Genomic DNA, 17,647 nt, shown 5'->3' with positions numbered 1-17,647 from the left:
GCTCAGAGTCCCGCAGCTAGTACCAGATTGGTTGGAGTTTCTAGAGCCGTTAATTTCTCTAAACTGATGATTAAATGACAAAGTTTAGCCGGAGGCATGGATGGTATTTTAATGGCGGTGTGTGTTGTACCAAATGCAGTGTGGTTATTTTTGTGTTGTAAGTGTGTGTTGAAGACTGGTAATAAAAAAAAGAAAAAAAGTGGCTGAGTTGTTTGGAGCGCTAGGTATGTCATCGCAAGTGTTTTGCAAGTCACAAGTTCGAATCCCCGCGGGTACATGCTTCTTTTTTTATAAACTAACTTTTCCGTTGTCCGCCGATGTTTTCTAGAGAGTTCACCTTGTCTTGGGCCGTAACATTCATTGCTCCACGAACTAGTTCCCAGAACGCGCGCAGGCTGGCACTGGCGCGCTAGCGAATTCTTGTTGGCGTGCTGTTGCCATAAGCACGGACTGCTTGCGGGCAGTGGGCACAAGCCACAATCAACGCACCCTTGGCCTGGTGCGAACACGCTTTTTACGATAAAGGCATGAGTCAGGCAAGCTCCAAATATGGGGGAAAAGCGCATGGAATAAGAGCGTCTGTGGGGACGCGGAGGGCGTTCATGCACTGCGTAGGCCTCGGCTAGTGAATGCTACGATTCCAAGCCGTCCTGGGAGGCTTATCTTGTGCATTTTACAGCCAACAACATGGCAGAAGCGCAGTACGATGATTACTGAGATATGGAGAATGCCCATCCAACAACGCCATCGGTTGTGTTTTACAGAACCGAAACCGAAACGCAGACTTGTTTGATTGCTAACGTTGGGTATCGTCCAATCACGGTGCCCCCTCCTCCAACGTCAGCGCCTTAGTTGGTGCGGCCGCCGCAAACCGCGCATGGTAGTTTTTCTTCTTTCGCGCTTTGTAAAATAATTACCGATTTGTCAACCAGACAAACGATGACAAGTGTGCTAATTGGAGCCAGTCTACGAGTGCAAGCAAAAGCGGGAGCTTGACAAATTCACTTTAGTGTCCCTTTAATGTTACTCCTATCACTTTTCGTTTCAGTCCTCGCTGAGTAGTCCTCAATGTAGGTTTTACGCTTTGATTACGTTTTGCTCGAACCCTTGGAAAAAACATGGCTCTATAATAAAATATTCTTGCTACACCAGCTTTAATTTTCTGAATATAACTCAGTACTTTCAAAAATATAGGAACAGAAGTAATTTTTTCCTGTGCCTGTAATTAGTTTAAATCGGGGTGCGACCAAACTAGATCTCATGAATGACAATCGCTAGAAACATAAACCACAGGGTGTTTTTGTTTGTTTGCTAGCTCGGCGTATTCAAACATTACGGAAAAGGCGCATGAATTTTCTTGTTTAATACATTTTAGGGCTGAAGAGGTTCCTACATTCGCAAACACAAGTACGTACAAGTGTCGAACAAACAGATAAACATAAAAATTTGAACCTTTTTAGTCCAAACCTATTGGTTTTCGTTCTGGATAAGATAACACCATACTAATACTCATTTACCTGTTGCCGAAGAACTTATATGTGAAAAAAAACGATAGACACCAAATCTTTAGTACATTTCCGGTCTTGCCACTGATCTAGGTGTATATTTTTGTTAACAACCTTCTTCTGCTTTTGGCGCACGTGTATCTAGAAAAACTTTGAAAACTTCCTACTTTGCAATTAATCAATGAAGGCGTAACCATGCATGGTGTATCTATGAGTGGGGTGGCGAGCTCACCAAACGTGGTGGGCTTTAACAGCTTGCGATCTTTTTACGGTGACATTTTTATATGGCTTAGAAGAACGACAAAGTGAGAGATTTGGTACTGATTAATAAGTAATGAACCAGTACCTATATGGGCCACTACCCGAACAGGTTCTAATATGCTATTTTCCTTTTCTTTTTTTCTCGGTGACACTTGAAATCAAAAAGTTTATCACATGGAATCTGCCACTTCTGCTTCAGGTAAATTGTTCATTATATGTTTTACTCGCCTCGCTATATTTATAAATCATGCTGTTAACTGAGTATTTCCGAAATTTTTCTTTAAGGACTCTTTTTTTATAAAAGAAACTAAAGAAGTTCGGCAGGACCGATTTATTTCCCTTCTGTGTACGAAACACCTTGTTAGAACATCTTGCCACAGGAGCAGAGATACTTCACATAGAAGATGCTTAGAAATAAAATTCGGTGGTAATATAAATTTTAGGTACCTCTATATCAAATACGAAATTATTGTTCAAATGAATACTTTCTAGAGGTTCATCTTTGGCAAGTAACAGCCTGTGCCTCATGCACGAGCACTAATCGCATAAGGTTGGTGATGATTGGAGGCCCCCTTGTTATAGCGCCACCACTCTTAGCCTGCGCTTGCTTTAATTTCGTATGCTGAGGCTGTTTTGCGACATTTCTAACGCGCCACGTTTTTCTTGCGTGGCTGGAGCCTTTCTGCGGCATTTCAAACCCACCATTTTCATCTTACGCGTGGAGCCTTTCTGCGTATTTCGAACGCGTCAGTTTTTGTAGCGAGAGCTACACTGGCCGAGGTTGAACAATTTCGCGTGGGTCCTGGAGAGCCGTGGCGGCCCGGTCCACATGATGATCATGCGAGGAGTGGCCGAACGTGGAACCCATGGCTCGTGCGTAGCAGCAACACCGTGCTCCGCATGCGTGGCATCTGGCAGCCGGGTCCATTTCATGATCTTGCGAGGGGTGGCCGGGTGTTTAACCGATGTCTCGTGCGTCGCAACAACACCGGAGTGCGCATGTGGGACCCCACCCCGCTCTTCCAGCGTCTTCGCTTACCTCCGTTCTACACGCGGCGGCCCGGGCCACTTGATGATCGTGCGAGGGATGACCGGGTGTGGAATCGATGGGTCCTGCGTCGCAGCAACACCGGTGTGCGCCTGTGGAACCAGCTTAGCTCTGGGGCGATTGTTGACGCTGCGCCGGAGCCACTTGATAAATATACATGTCTCAAATAATGCGTATACCGTGTGTGTGACACTAAAGCAGCAGTAAGCATCATAATCAAAGTAATCCGTGACAACCAGGAAAGCTAAGAATATCCAGGTGATCCTTAACTAACTGTACTTATATCCTGGCATTGCCGAGGTCAGCCACTGCTTATTTTTTCTTGCACGGCCGCTCTTTCCGGTTACTGTCATAAAAACCACCGAACGAGCGTTCCTACTATATGAACGTGAGCGCTGCTGGTTAATTACATATATCTTGCCTCAAATCTACCTATAGTTTTGATTGCGCTAAACAACGCGAAGATGCAGGGCCAGTGCCACCGGTTTACGTGTTTCGAACACTTATGACTATATAAACCGCTTGGTTTTCGAAGCCTCTCGGGAGCGGCGCGACCGACAGCCTTACTCCGGAACTGCCTGTTTTTCTACTTGGGTCCAGCCAGCGAGGTAGGACGACACGGCGAGCGCCTAAAGGGCTGTGAAATTAGTACTATTGAAATGTTTCAATGCGAGCAGTTCGGTTGTGACGAATCAGCAGACGGGATGGGCAGTGGTTTACATGTGGCATTACCTTTCACGCAGAACTCTTTTTAATGAATGTTTAGTGTCTGTAAATCGAAGCGGCACCATTCCGTGCGCGAGTTTAGCACGCGTCGTTTGCAAAACACGTAATTGTTTAGTGCTGCACCTTGTCTACGTCATAAAATCTTGTTGTAAAAACCACCCATCGACTTTAAATACAGGAAGGCATAAAAATGCTCAAAATTTCGATTGTAGCAATTCGGTTTCGCTTAATTCCAAGCCTGATCTGCAACAGAAATACGGTGTTGCGGGTTATTTCTGCAGTATTAAACTACGCAAGTAATTACGCAAGTGAAAATTATATTTATGCCAACAGCGTTCATAATTAGCCCTTAACGCGACGATTCGCCATGCCTTTACTTTGTTGGCCTGGACGTAAAAGCAGGCGTATTCATAACAATCAGGAGGAAAACAATGACAGAAGACGATACTTTCATCGGCGCTGTGTCTAATGTATTAGACTCTCAAGGTTGAAATGCCTTCTTAATTGTATTGACAAAAAACATGAACTTTCGCATGATAACAGATAAGCTAATTTTATTCCGCTAGTTACGGCGCGTAAGGAAGTCCTGGGCTATAAGACCTGTCATTATAGAGAGCTGCGGAATAGTTTGGACCAGCTGTTGATTTTTACGGTAACCAAAACATCATCCCAAGTGCCTCTTCACCTTTTGCGTCCACCTGAAAAGGATCCACCACGGCCGGGATGGACCCAACGAACGCAATAGCACAAGCTCTCCAGTATTTTGTGGGCTGTGCCATATAAAACTATTGCTGCCCGTATCGCTCTTCTAATTCACGATCACCCCCAGAATACGCATGAATAGCATAGGGTAGCTTAGAACCGAGCAAGATGCAAATAAAAACCTTCAGTGTAAAATTGTGTTACCGGGTCTCACATCCTATTACCTAAACACGAATCTGCACAGAGGATTTTGTTTAGGGTGCATTTTCGGTGATGCGCACTGAATTAGTAGTAAATAGAACAATTTACAACGTAATGATTGCTCATCAACATCTCTGAATTTCTTTGTCTCCAAAGTTGTGTTCTTGGATTTAAGATGCCACCATGTTTTTCTTGCATTTGTAAAATTCAGATGAAAATTGCCAAGTAACATTTATATCGTGTAGATGGTCATAGCTCCGATATACACGACTTTCTTTACACGAAACACTTTTTTTGTGTTTTGTTTGCCGCCCAACTCAATTTCTCAAAAGCGTTTAAAAATATTGTAATTTTGGCCAATCCTTATCGGTTAGAAAAACTCTTAAAGAGTATCTTATTCTTCGTTGCTTTGAGATCCCACTGATAAAAATATTTTTTTTCAGTGTACAATTAGGAGCCAAGCATGGTCCAGGGAGGGTGAACCTATCTATGATATGCAACATCTTCTTCTTCGTCTCGTTGAAGAGCTTAATGCAAGTCGTAAGTTGTGATTGTTGCCCTACAAGTTGACAATATATTGCCAGTGTACTTATTGTGGGAATCTTCCTTTAACAAAATCATGTGGAAGAAATACCAGCCAGGCGGAGTGCCAGGAGTCCGGCTTCTATATGATAATTTTGCAAGGTTTTAGCTTCTGCAATGGTGGTGACATTTTAAGGAGACCAGTATTCAAAGAAATGGATCGCCTCCTGGTTATTACAAGCCGACAGCTCAGTCGCATGCCATTCGGAAATAAATACTCTGTGACATGTCCCTCCGCTTGTACGCGTTGTAGAATCAAGACGAAAGCCAAAACAGTAAGGGATAAATGGAAGAGGCTAGAATAAAGCTAACGAAATACCGGCAGTGGTGGGCAACAAAGAACGTGACGTGCAGCCTGCACCACTTCTGACGTGGCCGAGCATTATCTTTGAGGTAGACAGAGCAGCAAGAAGTGTGAACAAGGTGTTCGAGCGACTGGCGAGAAATGCCTCGTTGCAGTCATCGGAAGCCGGAACAAGTACGTTGTATTGGGCTGAGCCCGACGTTTGCCAGGTGGGGAGACGAAGTGGACATGCCCTATTAAACCGAGTAATGCCTTATTAACCCTGGTGATTCATTTACAAACCCGTACTCGAACATATAATAATTTGTTTTTTCCTTGCTATGCCTGTCCTTTCTACACTAGCGCATCATCAACATTTGCCCGCAGGACCCTCAAACTTGCACAAAGTCATAAAAATATAGTGGTGTCAAACTTATGTTGCGTTCGTATGTATCTTCCCGGATCCGTTTGCTGGAACAACGTGTTTAACATGCGTTTGTCGATCTGTGGGAGATGGAAGGTGAACAGAAGTTTGGAATTGGTAAGACGCCTGTAGAAGTACATACTGAGTACACATATACGTTTCGTACAAACTCGCGACGTTTTGGTAAGCAAGAATAAAAGGTACATGCAAAACGTCTGCCGAATTCCATGCCGGTGTAACAAAGTGATCCGAATTCGCGTATTTGAGAAAGTGCTATGTAGCATAATACGTATGCCTCGCCATGGTTGAAGTCCTATGAAGAAAGAGTACTTGATATGCGTACTTAATGCGAAGGCATGAATGTCCAGGTGAACACAAAATGCCTTGCTTCGAGCCAAACTGTCGAAAGGGTTTTTAATTATGCCGCGTCTTTTTTTATCACCCAAGCAGATCGGACACACAGATCACTGGGACACCTGTCACTATCCTAAACAGCTGCCAAAGGGTTATTCCAGAAACGGAACTGCCAAGATTAATTTGTGACAATATTTGAATGCTTGTCTGCGCATGTAGTGACAGCTGGTAGACATACCACTGTGAGGGGTAATGAAGAAAAAAATTATAAATACCACCCTGACCCTCGATAGCAGTGTCCTAACCAAATTAGTTAATGCAGGTTTTCTCCACTTAAACTGAATCCTTACGTCACCTCACACGCACAGCTGCGAACGTCGATGACACGGGCGCAGTAATAATACTGGTTCAGGATTCGAAGCATATGCAAAATGCCATTATATGAATACAGGAGAGACGATGGCGGCGACACACAATGTAGATTTTGTAACAGTTCGGTCTGATTAAACATGCCGGTCCGGTTAAACATACAAAAATGGGAAGAAAAACTAATTGTTATTGTGTCATAAAGCTTTCACGTTCAGGACGTTGTAAAATGAACTTATTGCTTCCACGTGGCAGCTACTCAGACGCATCTCACGATGAAGCAAGCTGTGTCATGCTTCGGTGTTGACCCAGTAGGGGGTTGCTTACTTGTTTCCATCCTGCCACCCGCAAGAGTGCACTCGGCAGCTGACACTACTTCACAGTTACCAGATCCTCAATCCCAACACTGTCTACGCGAATACAAGAACTTGCTTAGACACCAAAATGGAGAGTAGAAACATGCTAAGCGTCGAGGTACATTGTTCAGCAATATGCAGTAGATTTTAGGGCCTTCTACAAATTCTGTCGATAAGAAATATTCATCAAAAATCAATGAAGTAGATTCTGTGTCCAAAAAACACATTTCAGTGATATAGAAGATTTCTCAAATTATGCTATGTATTTAGGCGGGATACAGCCGGCTGCGCTTACTCCTTGATCGTGCAAGGGGAACAACAGAGGCACCTGTCATTTTAAGGTTACATTGCCAGCTTACTGCACTTTAGACAATAGATGTTCGGCGATCACTTTAAATCAACTAATTGTCATTGTCTTGAATTTGATATCTACGAGATATCAAATTCAATATTGAGTTCTTGATGAAGAACCCTTGAAATCCCGTCAGATTGTATGTAGATTTTAAAGCTCCTTTTTCAGCTCCGAGAAAGAGGGTGCACATGTGACCAGTCTGCTTTAGGTGAAGATTATAAGTGACGTGTTGATGTTTTCTGTTAGACAAGAAACACCAAAGAATACCAGCACAGTGACCATTGCGTTCGTACAATTGCTCCACATTTTGTCAATTTTTATACCCTATCTTGTAGGCCGAAACCTAGGTTATAGAAGTTACCCCTTTCTACTTTCCCTAAATGACAGTATGAACGCCTTGGCAATTTATTTCTCATGTACATTTTATCAAAACTGGTGCAGACTGGACAAAATTTGAAGACAAAAAAAGGTTTCCAGCCCGTCGTTACACAATCAGTCACGAAACAATTGCACACTCAATAGTGCCCAATACATATGTCTTCCTAAGAAGCTTATTCCTATAACTGGGGTTGTCATTCAAAGCAATAAAAGGTTCTGCATGAGGGAGCAATCTATGCAATAGTGAAAAACTCAGAGGAATGACAGGGCTGTTCTTCGAGGGTACTCCAAATCACAAAACCCCATATCTTTCAAGCATGACAAATCCGTGACAGTGTATTTGCACATAAGCGGAGCCCAACACCTGGAGATTTCGCATAATAAATATTTTGTATGGGAACAGAATCAACGATTTGGGTTGAATAAGAAAATCCGAAGGACACCACCGACATAATAGTCTAGTACAACTCCACTGCTAACACGTTTCATCGACCGGTAAGCACATGAGTAAACGCAATCACAACCTAAAGAGGGCTTCGAAGGAAACTAGGCATATTACTCTATCGAAATTTTCTTGAGTGGAAGCAAATACACAAGTGATCGGACGAGTGATTCAGTTTCTGTTTTTCTTTCCGAGAGCTTCAGGTTGCCCCTGCTAAGTGTAAAAATTGAGCGCGTGGCGCGTACAAATCCATACACAATGAATCAACGCACACGCGAAGGTATTGTCTATATCACCTCATTTTTATTTACTAATATACAGTCTGCCGTATGCTCTCGGATGCCGAGGGATGGTTCTATTGTCAAAAATACCACGAATTAGTGTAACAGAGTCATCCTCCTAGTGAAAATATCAGCACATTGCTTTAACAACTGCCCGAGAAACGTGGTTGAATAACGAAACAAGAGAAGACTTAAGTTCTGGAAATACTTTTGTATCGTCAATAGTTTCCACGTTGGTTTGCATTGACTACGCGACTGACGAGTGAATGACCATGGCAGGATTTATCAAACAAGGCTTCGTCCACAGGCACCATTCAAAATGTGTTTTTCATATCAAAGATACCATGCAGACAAAACAGAAGTTTAGTTTATTCGAAAGATTGGCTCGTCAGAATATAACTCACCAGTTTTACGCGCACTTCACTCAAATAAGCTATAAAATTAGAAAAAAAGGTAATGGCCTTGCGACCCACTGAGTTCTTTCCTGCAACACAACATATGATGTCATATATGCCCAGCTGTGCGATGGGCTGAGGCCAACAAAAGCAGACGCAAATTAGGCACGGGCTATAAGTTTGTCGATCGAGCTATTCGCGCTTAAACGTAATGCATATTGATTTTACAGCAGTAATATGGGTGGGGTAAAAAAGAAAAGTATGAAAATACACGTGATCGCGGAATTACCGAAACGCACTGCTGTTGGTACTGGCCGCACTATGCTTGCTTTACCTGCACAGCATTCCGCCACATTGAAGTTTTCTTACACGAAACTTGCCGAAGGGCATCAGCGACGTTCTCTTACGTGACCCTGTTCGTGGAGGATACCCCATGTTTCACGAAACGATTACCTTCTACAGTAAGAAATAATTATCCAGCTACAAATACACCAAAAATGAAGCAACGCCGAGAAAAGGTCCATGGAAGAGTACAGTACCGCCATTTGGGACGACTGGTGGCATGCAAGGCTGCACAGCCGAAAGAGGCAATAGAATTTTGTTAGAATACGCGAACCTATGGCTCCATCGCTGACATCACGAAAACACGCAATTTAGCAGGGGAATCAGAATTTTAACCTAAATTTATCCTACACACACTAATGCACTATTTGTGTGAACGAGCACAGTTGAGCAAAATGCGCTGAGGCACTCGCTCTATTGCCACAAGAAAATAAAGCTTCGCTGTGCGTGTAGCTTCGCTGCACACATTTTATCATTAGAGGAACGCACTTCAAAGAGTACAGGCTCCAGTAATGTTTGCTCTGATTATGTTTATGATATGTACCTAAGTTTTACGAAAAGCAAGTACAACTAGGTATAAAAAATGGTCAAGTGTGCTATTCATAGCGTGCGAAAGGTGAATAGTGGAAATGGCACCTGTGTTTAGTGCTCCCTTCGACAGTGCACCTAGCTTCCTTCTGTGCGCGCGTAAAAGGACAATCGGTGATATGCGCTTGATGAGAAGCCCTTTAAACTTGAAGATACAAACACGGCTGAAGACGTGGCACCAAAAGCACGTTAGGAAGCAAGCACAAATCAATACTCGTTCGTCGCGAAAAACGTATGTTGTGAGGGGAATTTTCCAAGCAAACAATTCACGGAAACTCAGCGACACATCGCTCAGCTTTAGCAATAGAGTATTCACTTTGTTAGCGTATGTTCCAACTAAGATTATCTTTATTTTTTGTGTTAAATGAATCACGAATATAAAACCTTAGCAATGTTGCAGCTTGGGGTGGTTGCTATATAACTTGTGGGTAAGGGGCACTGCAACAAACGGGACGAAGCAGAGACGAGATAAATACATGGGCTTTGTTTGTCTGCTCTCGGAAGCGCAGGGGATTGTCTCGTCTCTGCTTCGTATGGTTTGTTGCAGTGCCCCTTACCCTCCAAGAACAAGAGCATAAAAAAGGAAATACACCAAAACGCTTGTCAGACCATTGGATAGGAGCGCGTTAAACGTGTCCTTTGCGTCTCATAAGCAGTTTGGGGGAGTCTCACTCTAAGTGTAGGGTATTAATCTCACACTAGAATTATCTAAAAGCTTTGTTTATAGTCCTATAGTTAGGTCACAACTCTGTGCGAAGAGGCTTGTAGACACGGCCTATCTGTAGCTTGTACTTTAATCAGGCTAGTTGTGGTTGGAGCAGCAGCGCGCAAATAAAGATAGAGAAAACTCTTTTATGTGAGCTAGAGAGGTCAGCTCTCCTAACGGCAGTCCATGCTTCGCATTATGGGGGTGATTACAATGCAGTGAAGGGGTAATAGGGGTGAGAAAAATGCAGCGAAGTGAATGTGAGAGACCGGGAAAGCAACAATAGAAAGAAAACAAAAGTGAACTAAAATTGACAGCAATGAAATGCAAGAAAAAACTCTAAATAAAGTTAAGTAAAAGGAAAAAATTCAGCGAATGGAGCCCAGGAAGCGCTAGGAGCCTAAGAATAAAAAGGAGTCAAAGCGTACATGACAACACAAACGCGTACAGATGTAGCCATGCGCGCAATGGAAGAAATACAGAGTTTTGTCTAGTCCAGAATCTCGCAAAAAATGCAGAATTATTGTTCCTAAAGATGAGTCGTTCTTTTTGACCCAGCGTCCAAGAAAGTGACACAACTGCGCGAGTAACAGCGGCGAGCTGTCTGTCTCGTGTATCACGTGGAGCAAGACTTCAGTTGCGCGCAAATACAGCACTATCGTAAATTCTAAAGGTGACAATATTAAGAAATTATTCATGTCCCCCGTCAGCGTGGAGGCGTCGGTTATGAAACTGTTTTCAGATGGCAATGTCACTTCTATGGTATCTTTCTGCGACTGCGATGGCGGGCACCGGTACAGGGGTCTACCTACAAGACTTGATCAAATGCCAGTTTGCATTTTGGGACACCTCGCCCGTGGTCTATTGATGTACATTTGAAAAAGGACCAAAGAAACACAAAAACACAACATGAATTACAAGGTTTCCTAAATTACAATTCTAATATCGTTACCAATTTTACTGGAATACCTAGAATCCTGCTTACTCTGTCTCATGCGCTGCACATGGCCACAACTTCTCTAGCACAAGGACACTGAGCACAATCGCTGGCATCTATAAACCCGAAGAAGTTGAACTTCTAGGGAGAAAAAAAGAATCATTACAAAGAAAACAAACACACTTTCAGAGTCACACTGGCGTTACGTTTGGGAAAACCAACAGGAGAGCTCCTTGAGAACCGGCTAAATACAGACATATTGTGGCCCCCTGCTTGCAATATGGTCGTAATAGCAGGCGTTGCTGCGGACACCGCGTACGCGGTGTCAACAAATCGCGTACAGAACGTTACTGCGTCCCCTTTGCGCTCTGGTATCGATGTCCTTTTCGTTTCATAGGAACACATGAAACTGGTTTTACTAGAAGGAATGTTCTTGGTGTGGCCACTACAACAGGACAGACCGCACAGAAGAAACGACATGTAAAAAACAGTGACAGGAAAATGCCTCAAACAGAAATATAATAGAACTACTACGTCTATCTGTGAGTGCAGACCGCAAAAAGAGCACACTCCCGCAACACAATGGCAATGCCCAAATGCAGCATTTATTGCAGTCTCCAAGACTCCAAGGAGACGAATCAGTCTTCACCAAAGAGATGCCTTTTACATTATTTAGAAAATATAGGATGCAAAGCTAATCTTGTACGGTGCGCATCGTCTGAACCTCTGGGCGTGGAGGGACAACAGGGGGATTCTGTGTGTTCCCGGAGGCACTACGACTATGCAGGGTGGTTCATTTCATGCGCTGCCACGCCTGACCCATTGTAAACCTAACCGATCATACAAGCCATCTTCCAACTATAAATAAGAAAATCTCACGGCACTTTAGAAAATTTCCACATAGCATACATAACTTATTCGGCACAAAACAGCGTATACCAAGTAAAGAGTATTTTTGACAGATTTGGTCGGAGACATATCGCCGTAAACGCCGACGTCTGTGACGCAACCACCTTGTCTTTTACTGTGAGCTTTCTGAGCACTCGTTAAGATTAGAGAAGGACAGAAGCTCGGAGTTTTCCACCGTCTACGCAGTGCTACACCCCAGCATCTCAAGTGACGTCAGTATGGGCTAATACAGGACGCGAGAGGATTTGCTGTTATTTTGCAAACATCGCATGACTGTTTTATTATTCAGTTGAGCATCTTACGCCTTCGTCGTAAAACCCATAACGTGCAGGTTTGGTTTTAATGGCTTTATCGAGCACACAGGGAATATACACATTCGGCTACGGCCGGAGTTGCTCTAACCTTATTTATGGCAAATTTCTTTCGTTGCTGCGCCTTAGAGATTAATAACGCGTATTGCCACTAAGCTGTGCCCCCTGAAACAGTATAAGGGACCACCAACGTCAAAAAAAAACATCCCTGGAACATGCACAGACAAATATCGGCGAATCAAAGGCCGCGGCGGTTGTTCTCGAAGCATTTATCTTCGGTAGTTTTTTCTAGCAGCATTACAATAATTCGAGGGCATTGTCAATAACGCACGATAAATCTGGGATTGTGACAGAAAAGCTAGAGCCATTGCACGGCGCCTAGCCTTACCCTTGCTTTTCCACATGGCCAAACATACCTTAAAACAAGACCGGGGCGGACGCGCTGATACCAAAGCATGAATAAGCGTATTGAAAGGCGTGGGTTTTTGCAACATTTAAACAGTCGTGTGCATGACAGCTTTACCAATGTTATGGAATACCCAAGGTTTTGGGATTGAACCGTTGTCGAATATTTTAAGGTGTATACAAAAGCGTGTCGCTTAAGAGTACGAGAATATATTGTTCCTCCCAAGCTGTACACTACATTGAACGAGATTGTGCAGCGGAGTGGTGCAGCCTTGTGATTACCTAGAATACCCGCCTATTGCGGATGTCTAGAGGAGCGGTCGTCATTTTTCGTGCTTGTTTCATGCGTGCAAATGGATCAATTGCGAAGTGTCGTAGAATGGGCTTCTCGTTGTTTTTCGACTTATTCCTAACTAAACTCGTGACAGTGCCCCGTAGACCGTTTTGTCTTGGTTGCAACGTAACAGAACTTTGATAATGCCTTGGTTGTGGGAGCATATAGAGTGGAAGAGGATGGTAGGTTGTGTACTTCACTGTGATATAGGATTGCGTCAAGAAGGACCATGTTCTTGAATTTGTTGAAGTGTTGGAATTCTTTTGTCAGCCAATGGATGTAAAGAAGAACATAATTAGATTTAGTTTCCAACAATAGAACGCTTCAGGAGGTGTACGCATGAATGTTGCACCGTCGTATATCGCAGGCGATATTGGAGGGGGACAGACCCAGTTACTATCCTAGGGGTCTTCAAACTGCCCCATAATATTGATGCTCAGCAATTTACAAAACATTTGCACAAATATTTATCCACAACATAGCGGGTACAGTGTGTTGAACGTTGAAATAAATTTTCCATTGTATGCTCTTTTAGTACTCTAGCCAATTTTTGCACGGTGATTATTTATATTTTTGCGACTGAAACTAATAATATGACGACCAGTGAGCGCCAATTTTCGGAGTTGATTCTATACAAATCATTTTGGCGGGGCTTCTATCTGAAATGTTTCACTTGCATTTGGTATTGCCCCATACGTGTACAAATTTCATAGCAATGTTATATTATGTTTTGACAAAAAGAATATTTAGCGCAAAGCTTTCATTCCTGAGGAAAAGCTTCCGCTACAGGTAAAGTGGTCGCAAGTATTTCAGCTGGCTTTTCCCGAGAGGTATGCAAAATAAACCGGGATATTTTACAACCTTGCAGGGGTTGCCGAAGTGGAGCAGAATTTCAACCGTGAGCACAACGTGATGCCAAGCAGCCTTGAGTGCACCTTTCACAAACGTGCTGTCCACACTGCCTTGGACGAAGTAGGTGGTTCGAACATTTGGTCATATTCAACTTAGATTACGACGCCTAGGATGAGGAGTCGAATTTATGTTATGGTAGTTTATGGCGATACTACTAATGCAATTGCACTGGTTTTAATAGATACATAGCAATAAAAACAGAGGAAGGGAAGGGATGAAGTTGTAGCATTTCACTTTACGCATGGACCGGAAGAATGTGCCAAAGACTGTACGACGACATTACTTCCTTCGGTGGTCATCGTTAGATTTTGAGTTTTAACAAAACGTGTAGACAGAATGGCCATTCGCTTCAAATTTATTGAATAAGCCACAACAAATGTTTCGGCCTTTATGACCTCTTGGGAAGCCTTGTAGTCTCCTGAGCGCCAATCGATATCCCGATGATTGAAGTCCGTAGAAAGAAATACTTGATAATTTTTGTACTTGCTTTGTTTTACACAGTGAATTTTCCAAAAGCGGCGGAGTGTCTATCAGTCATGGGATCTTTATACTACAAATCTTATAGGCTAACTGGGTAATACAAGCGAAAGAGGGCAAGGACAAGAGTGTTGATATAATGACGTTATACAGTTACCATTTATAAAAAGGATTTTCCCGTACAATACATTGGCTTGGCTGAATAGCAGTACAGAAAGAACAGTAGTAGTAGTTAACATATTGGACTGACTATTTTTAACTTGGGGAGGGTATTTAGGTCAATATGAAACGTTGTAGTTGCAACAGGTTAATTTCAAGCACAATTTTCACTACATGTTTTCCACTTGCAACGTTAAATTACAAAAACCTACTGGCCAGAATAGAATTTTTGCCTGAAAAACGAATGTTTGTAAATGCACTAGGACTTGTTTCTAATATACTACTTTATGAATACATGATACATTTGTTTCTACACCAACCAAAAGTAGCAAACCGCACGCGTTTTACAAGAAATAAAACCCATCGTATTGCCTTTGCAAAATTTCTGCTTACTTCCTATTGCGCTAGATATATTTCTTTTTTTTCAGTGCTTTTTGACTTCTGGGAGCTGCAGAGTAAGTATTGAAAATACATTTTTTAACTTCACCTAAGTGCAGGAAGTTACGAAAAAAGTATAAATATTATAATTGGTGGTGTTTTCTTAACTAACCACGCAAAGGAGATTGATTAAAATATTTTGATAAAAGGATATGCTGAAATCACGCGGACATAATTCAACGCTCGCACATGTATATCGTTTTGAGAAAAAATAAATGCTGCTTTAAAGTTTGAGCATTCCGGCTTCAGACGGTTGCTTATATAAACGCTCCACACAACGGGAAAAAAATAGGAGAAAGATAGTAGCCAGGCCCCCGAATTGCAAATCCATTTCGGGCGGCACTCTGAAAGAACATTATCAAAGTATGTACAGTGCTGTATTGAGTAGCAATTGTCGTCTTTCCTTTCGTCGTCGTCTTTCAACGGCCCAGCAGCGTAGGTCAAATCTTTTTGTTGTTGCGTGCTCGACTTGGTAGACATCTACTAATTCGCTAGCTGGCCCGGTGGTCGTCTCCACACGTGAATTATGAAGGGATGGCTTGGCAGACGTGCCCTCGGTATTTCCTTTTTGTTTGATAAACTCACTCGCACGCCGAAGCCCCGGAGATGTCACCGCGAGGCACGTGCTCACGTGCGCTCGGCATTTTTTCGGTTTATTTTACTGCGGGGTGGTCGCAGCGAAGCACTTCTCACGCCCTCTAAGTTTTTTTTTTGCGAGCACGCACGTGGCGGAAGCCCAAGCAACAGCGTGGATGACGCCAGGCGCTCCTCGCGAGAACCGTCCTCACGTGCGTACGGTATTTTTTCTTGGAATTACTTTTCAAACACAATTTGCGAACAGCACCGGACGAAGCTCAAGCTTCAAGAGCTGTTAAAAATATTTTCATTTAAAGTAACCTTAGCGCTGAATGAATTGCGGTAAAGTGGTCCCTAAACATCGATGGCGCCATTGCGTTGGCAATGTGTACGTTTTTTACATGCAAAGCATCTCTTGCTCGCGGCTTCGTCGTCCGTCGTCCATCCATCCACCGAACCAGGAACCCACCGGCAACACTGCCGCTCCAGGAGCCTTGTAAGGGGAAGCGTGCTCGTCTCGTGCCGGCCCAGGAAGACACCGGAAGCATTGTCACTCCAGCATCTCATGGTCGGGGGTATGTCCCTGTCTTGTTGTGACGCCGTCCACACCCGCACTACACATGCTCGGCTCATCTCGGGCCGGCCCAGGAAGACACTGTAACACTGTCGCTCTAGGAGCCAATAAAGGGTAAGACACCACCGGGCGTTCAGCAAGCCCAGCATGTGCAGGGGGTCGTGGACGGCGGAACAACGACAAGGGAAGGACACAGCCCCATCGCATTTATAAAATTACACCATCTTCCGGTAGGGGAACTCTGAGTGGTATGTGAAACAGCCATGGGCTTAACGCAATTTGCCATTTTGTAGTTCCGGTAAGTGAAAAGTGTGGTAGTTACAACGGAAACCAAACTGTAAATATAACTATATATACCTCAACCTAACGGGAATAACGGAAACCAAACTGTAAATATAACGATATATACCTCAACCTAACTGGAATGACGAACTAAAAACTAATGGGCACTTGAATCGACCCCTAGGCTGCTTTGCCTACTACTCAGGGTTCCCCTACGGGAAGATTGTGTCATTTCTAGATTTTGTCAAGCCAAAAAATGACGTCCACCGAATTAACAGGATTAGCGTAAAAGGAAAAGGGGCTCCAATCCGCGCTGTTGAGGTAGTTGAACTACGAAGCCAAAACCACCTACAACGATTCCCAACGCGAAGTCTCTTTCATTCACACACGTGGTACTACAAAGAGTGAAACCAGAAATGACCGAACGCAGCAGCGATGGCAGAAAGAAAACGAAGAAGGAGCGCCTTGCGTAGGTTGAGGAGGAAGGCAGCACGCACGTCTATGGCGTCATGTGTCTCACTGCCTCCCCTTCACTCTTTTTGCATGCATGGCCGCCAAAAAGCGTCCCCTCCACCCTCCCCCTGCTTAGACGCTGTTTCGTTCACCGATAATCCAAACCTCGAAGACGCTGCGATGATACATAATGCCGTTCGCACTTTAAACGAGGGCTCATTGAGCACCGCCTCTCATGTTGCTTGGCTTACTGGTAGCCAAGAAATTTCGGTGCCACGTGAATCGGAAAAGTTGAAACGGCTATTTTGCCGTTACGTTACCATTTTTACGTTACGTTACCATTTTTGTCCCTCGGGGAATTCTAAACTAAAAATAGACGAGGGTCTATTACTACAGTGGCTAGAATAGGAAAGTTTGATGACCATGTCCTCTCCCAAGTGACGCCGTTGAAGGAAATTCCAGGTGGCGTTGTCACACGCTTACACGGCAGTGCAGGCAGGCAGTGCAGGGAGATATGGGATGGGCATCCTTCGAAGTGAGAGAAGCACAGAGCAAGATATGTTTTGAAGAAGGACTTAGAAATCTGGA

The 17,647-nt window shown here is 43.6% G+C and overlaps 1 protein-coding gene across 1 annotated transcript in view; it reads left to right on the top strand.

The window, feature by feature from the left end:
• LOC144141416 (uncharacterized) overlaps positions 1-17,647 on the top strand; it is an 88,728-nt gene that overhangs the window by 51,559 nt on the left and 19,522 nt on the right. Inside the window, exons 7-10 of the mRNA XM_077672984.1 lie at positions 1,933-1,965; positions 4,887-4,983; positions 14,057-14,160; positions 15,165-15,191. Of these exons, the coding sequence (XP_077529110.1) occupies positions 1,933-1,965; positions 4,887-4,983; positions 14,057-14,160; positions 15,165-15,191 (261 nt within the window). The remainder of the gene's footprint in view (positions 1-1,932; positions 1,966-4,886; positions 4,984-14,056; positions 14,161-15,164; positions 15,192-17,647) is intronic.

The sequence above is a fragment of the Haemaphysalis longicornis genome, unplaced genomic scaffold (assembly GCF_048455015.1).
Source record: "Haemaphysalis longicornis isolate Haplotype H1 unplaced genomic scaffold, Haemaphysalis longicornis Haplotype H1 scaffold_6, whole genome shotgun sequence".
NCBI classification, from domain to species: Eukaryota; Metazoa; Arthropoda; class Arachnida; order Ixodida; family Ixodidae; genus Haemaphysalis; species Haemaphysalis longicornis.
Note: the sequence above shows the minus strand (reverse complement) of the source record. Positions and strands in the feature narration are given on the sequence as shown.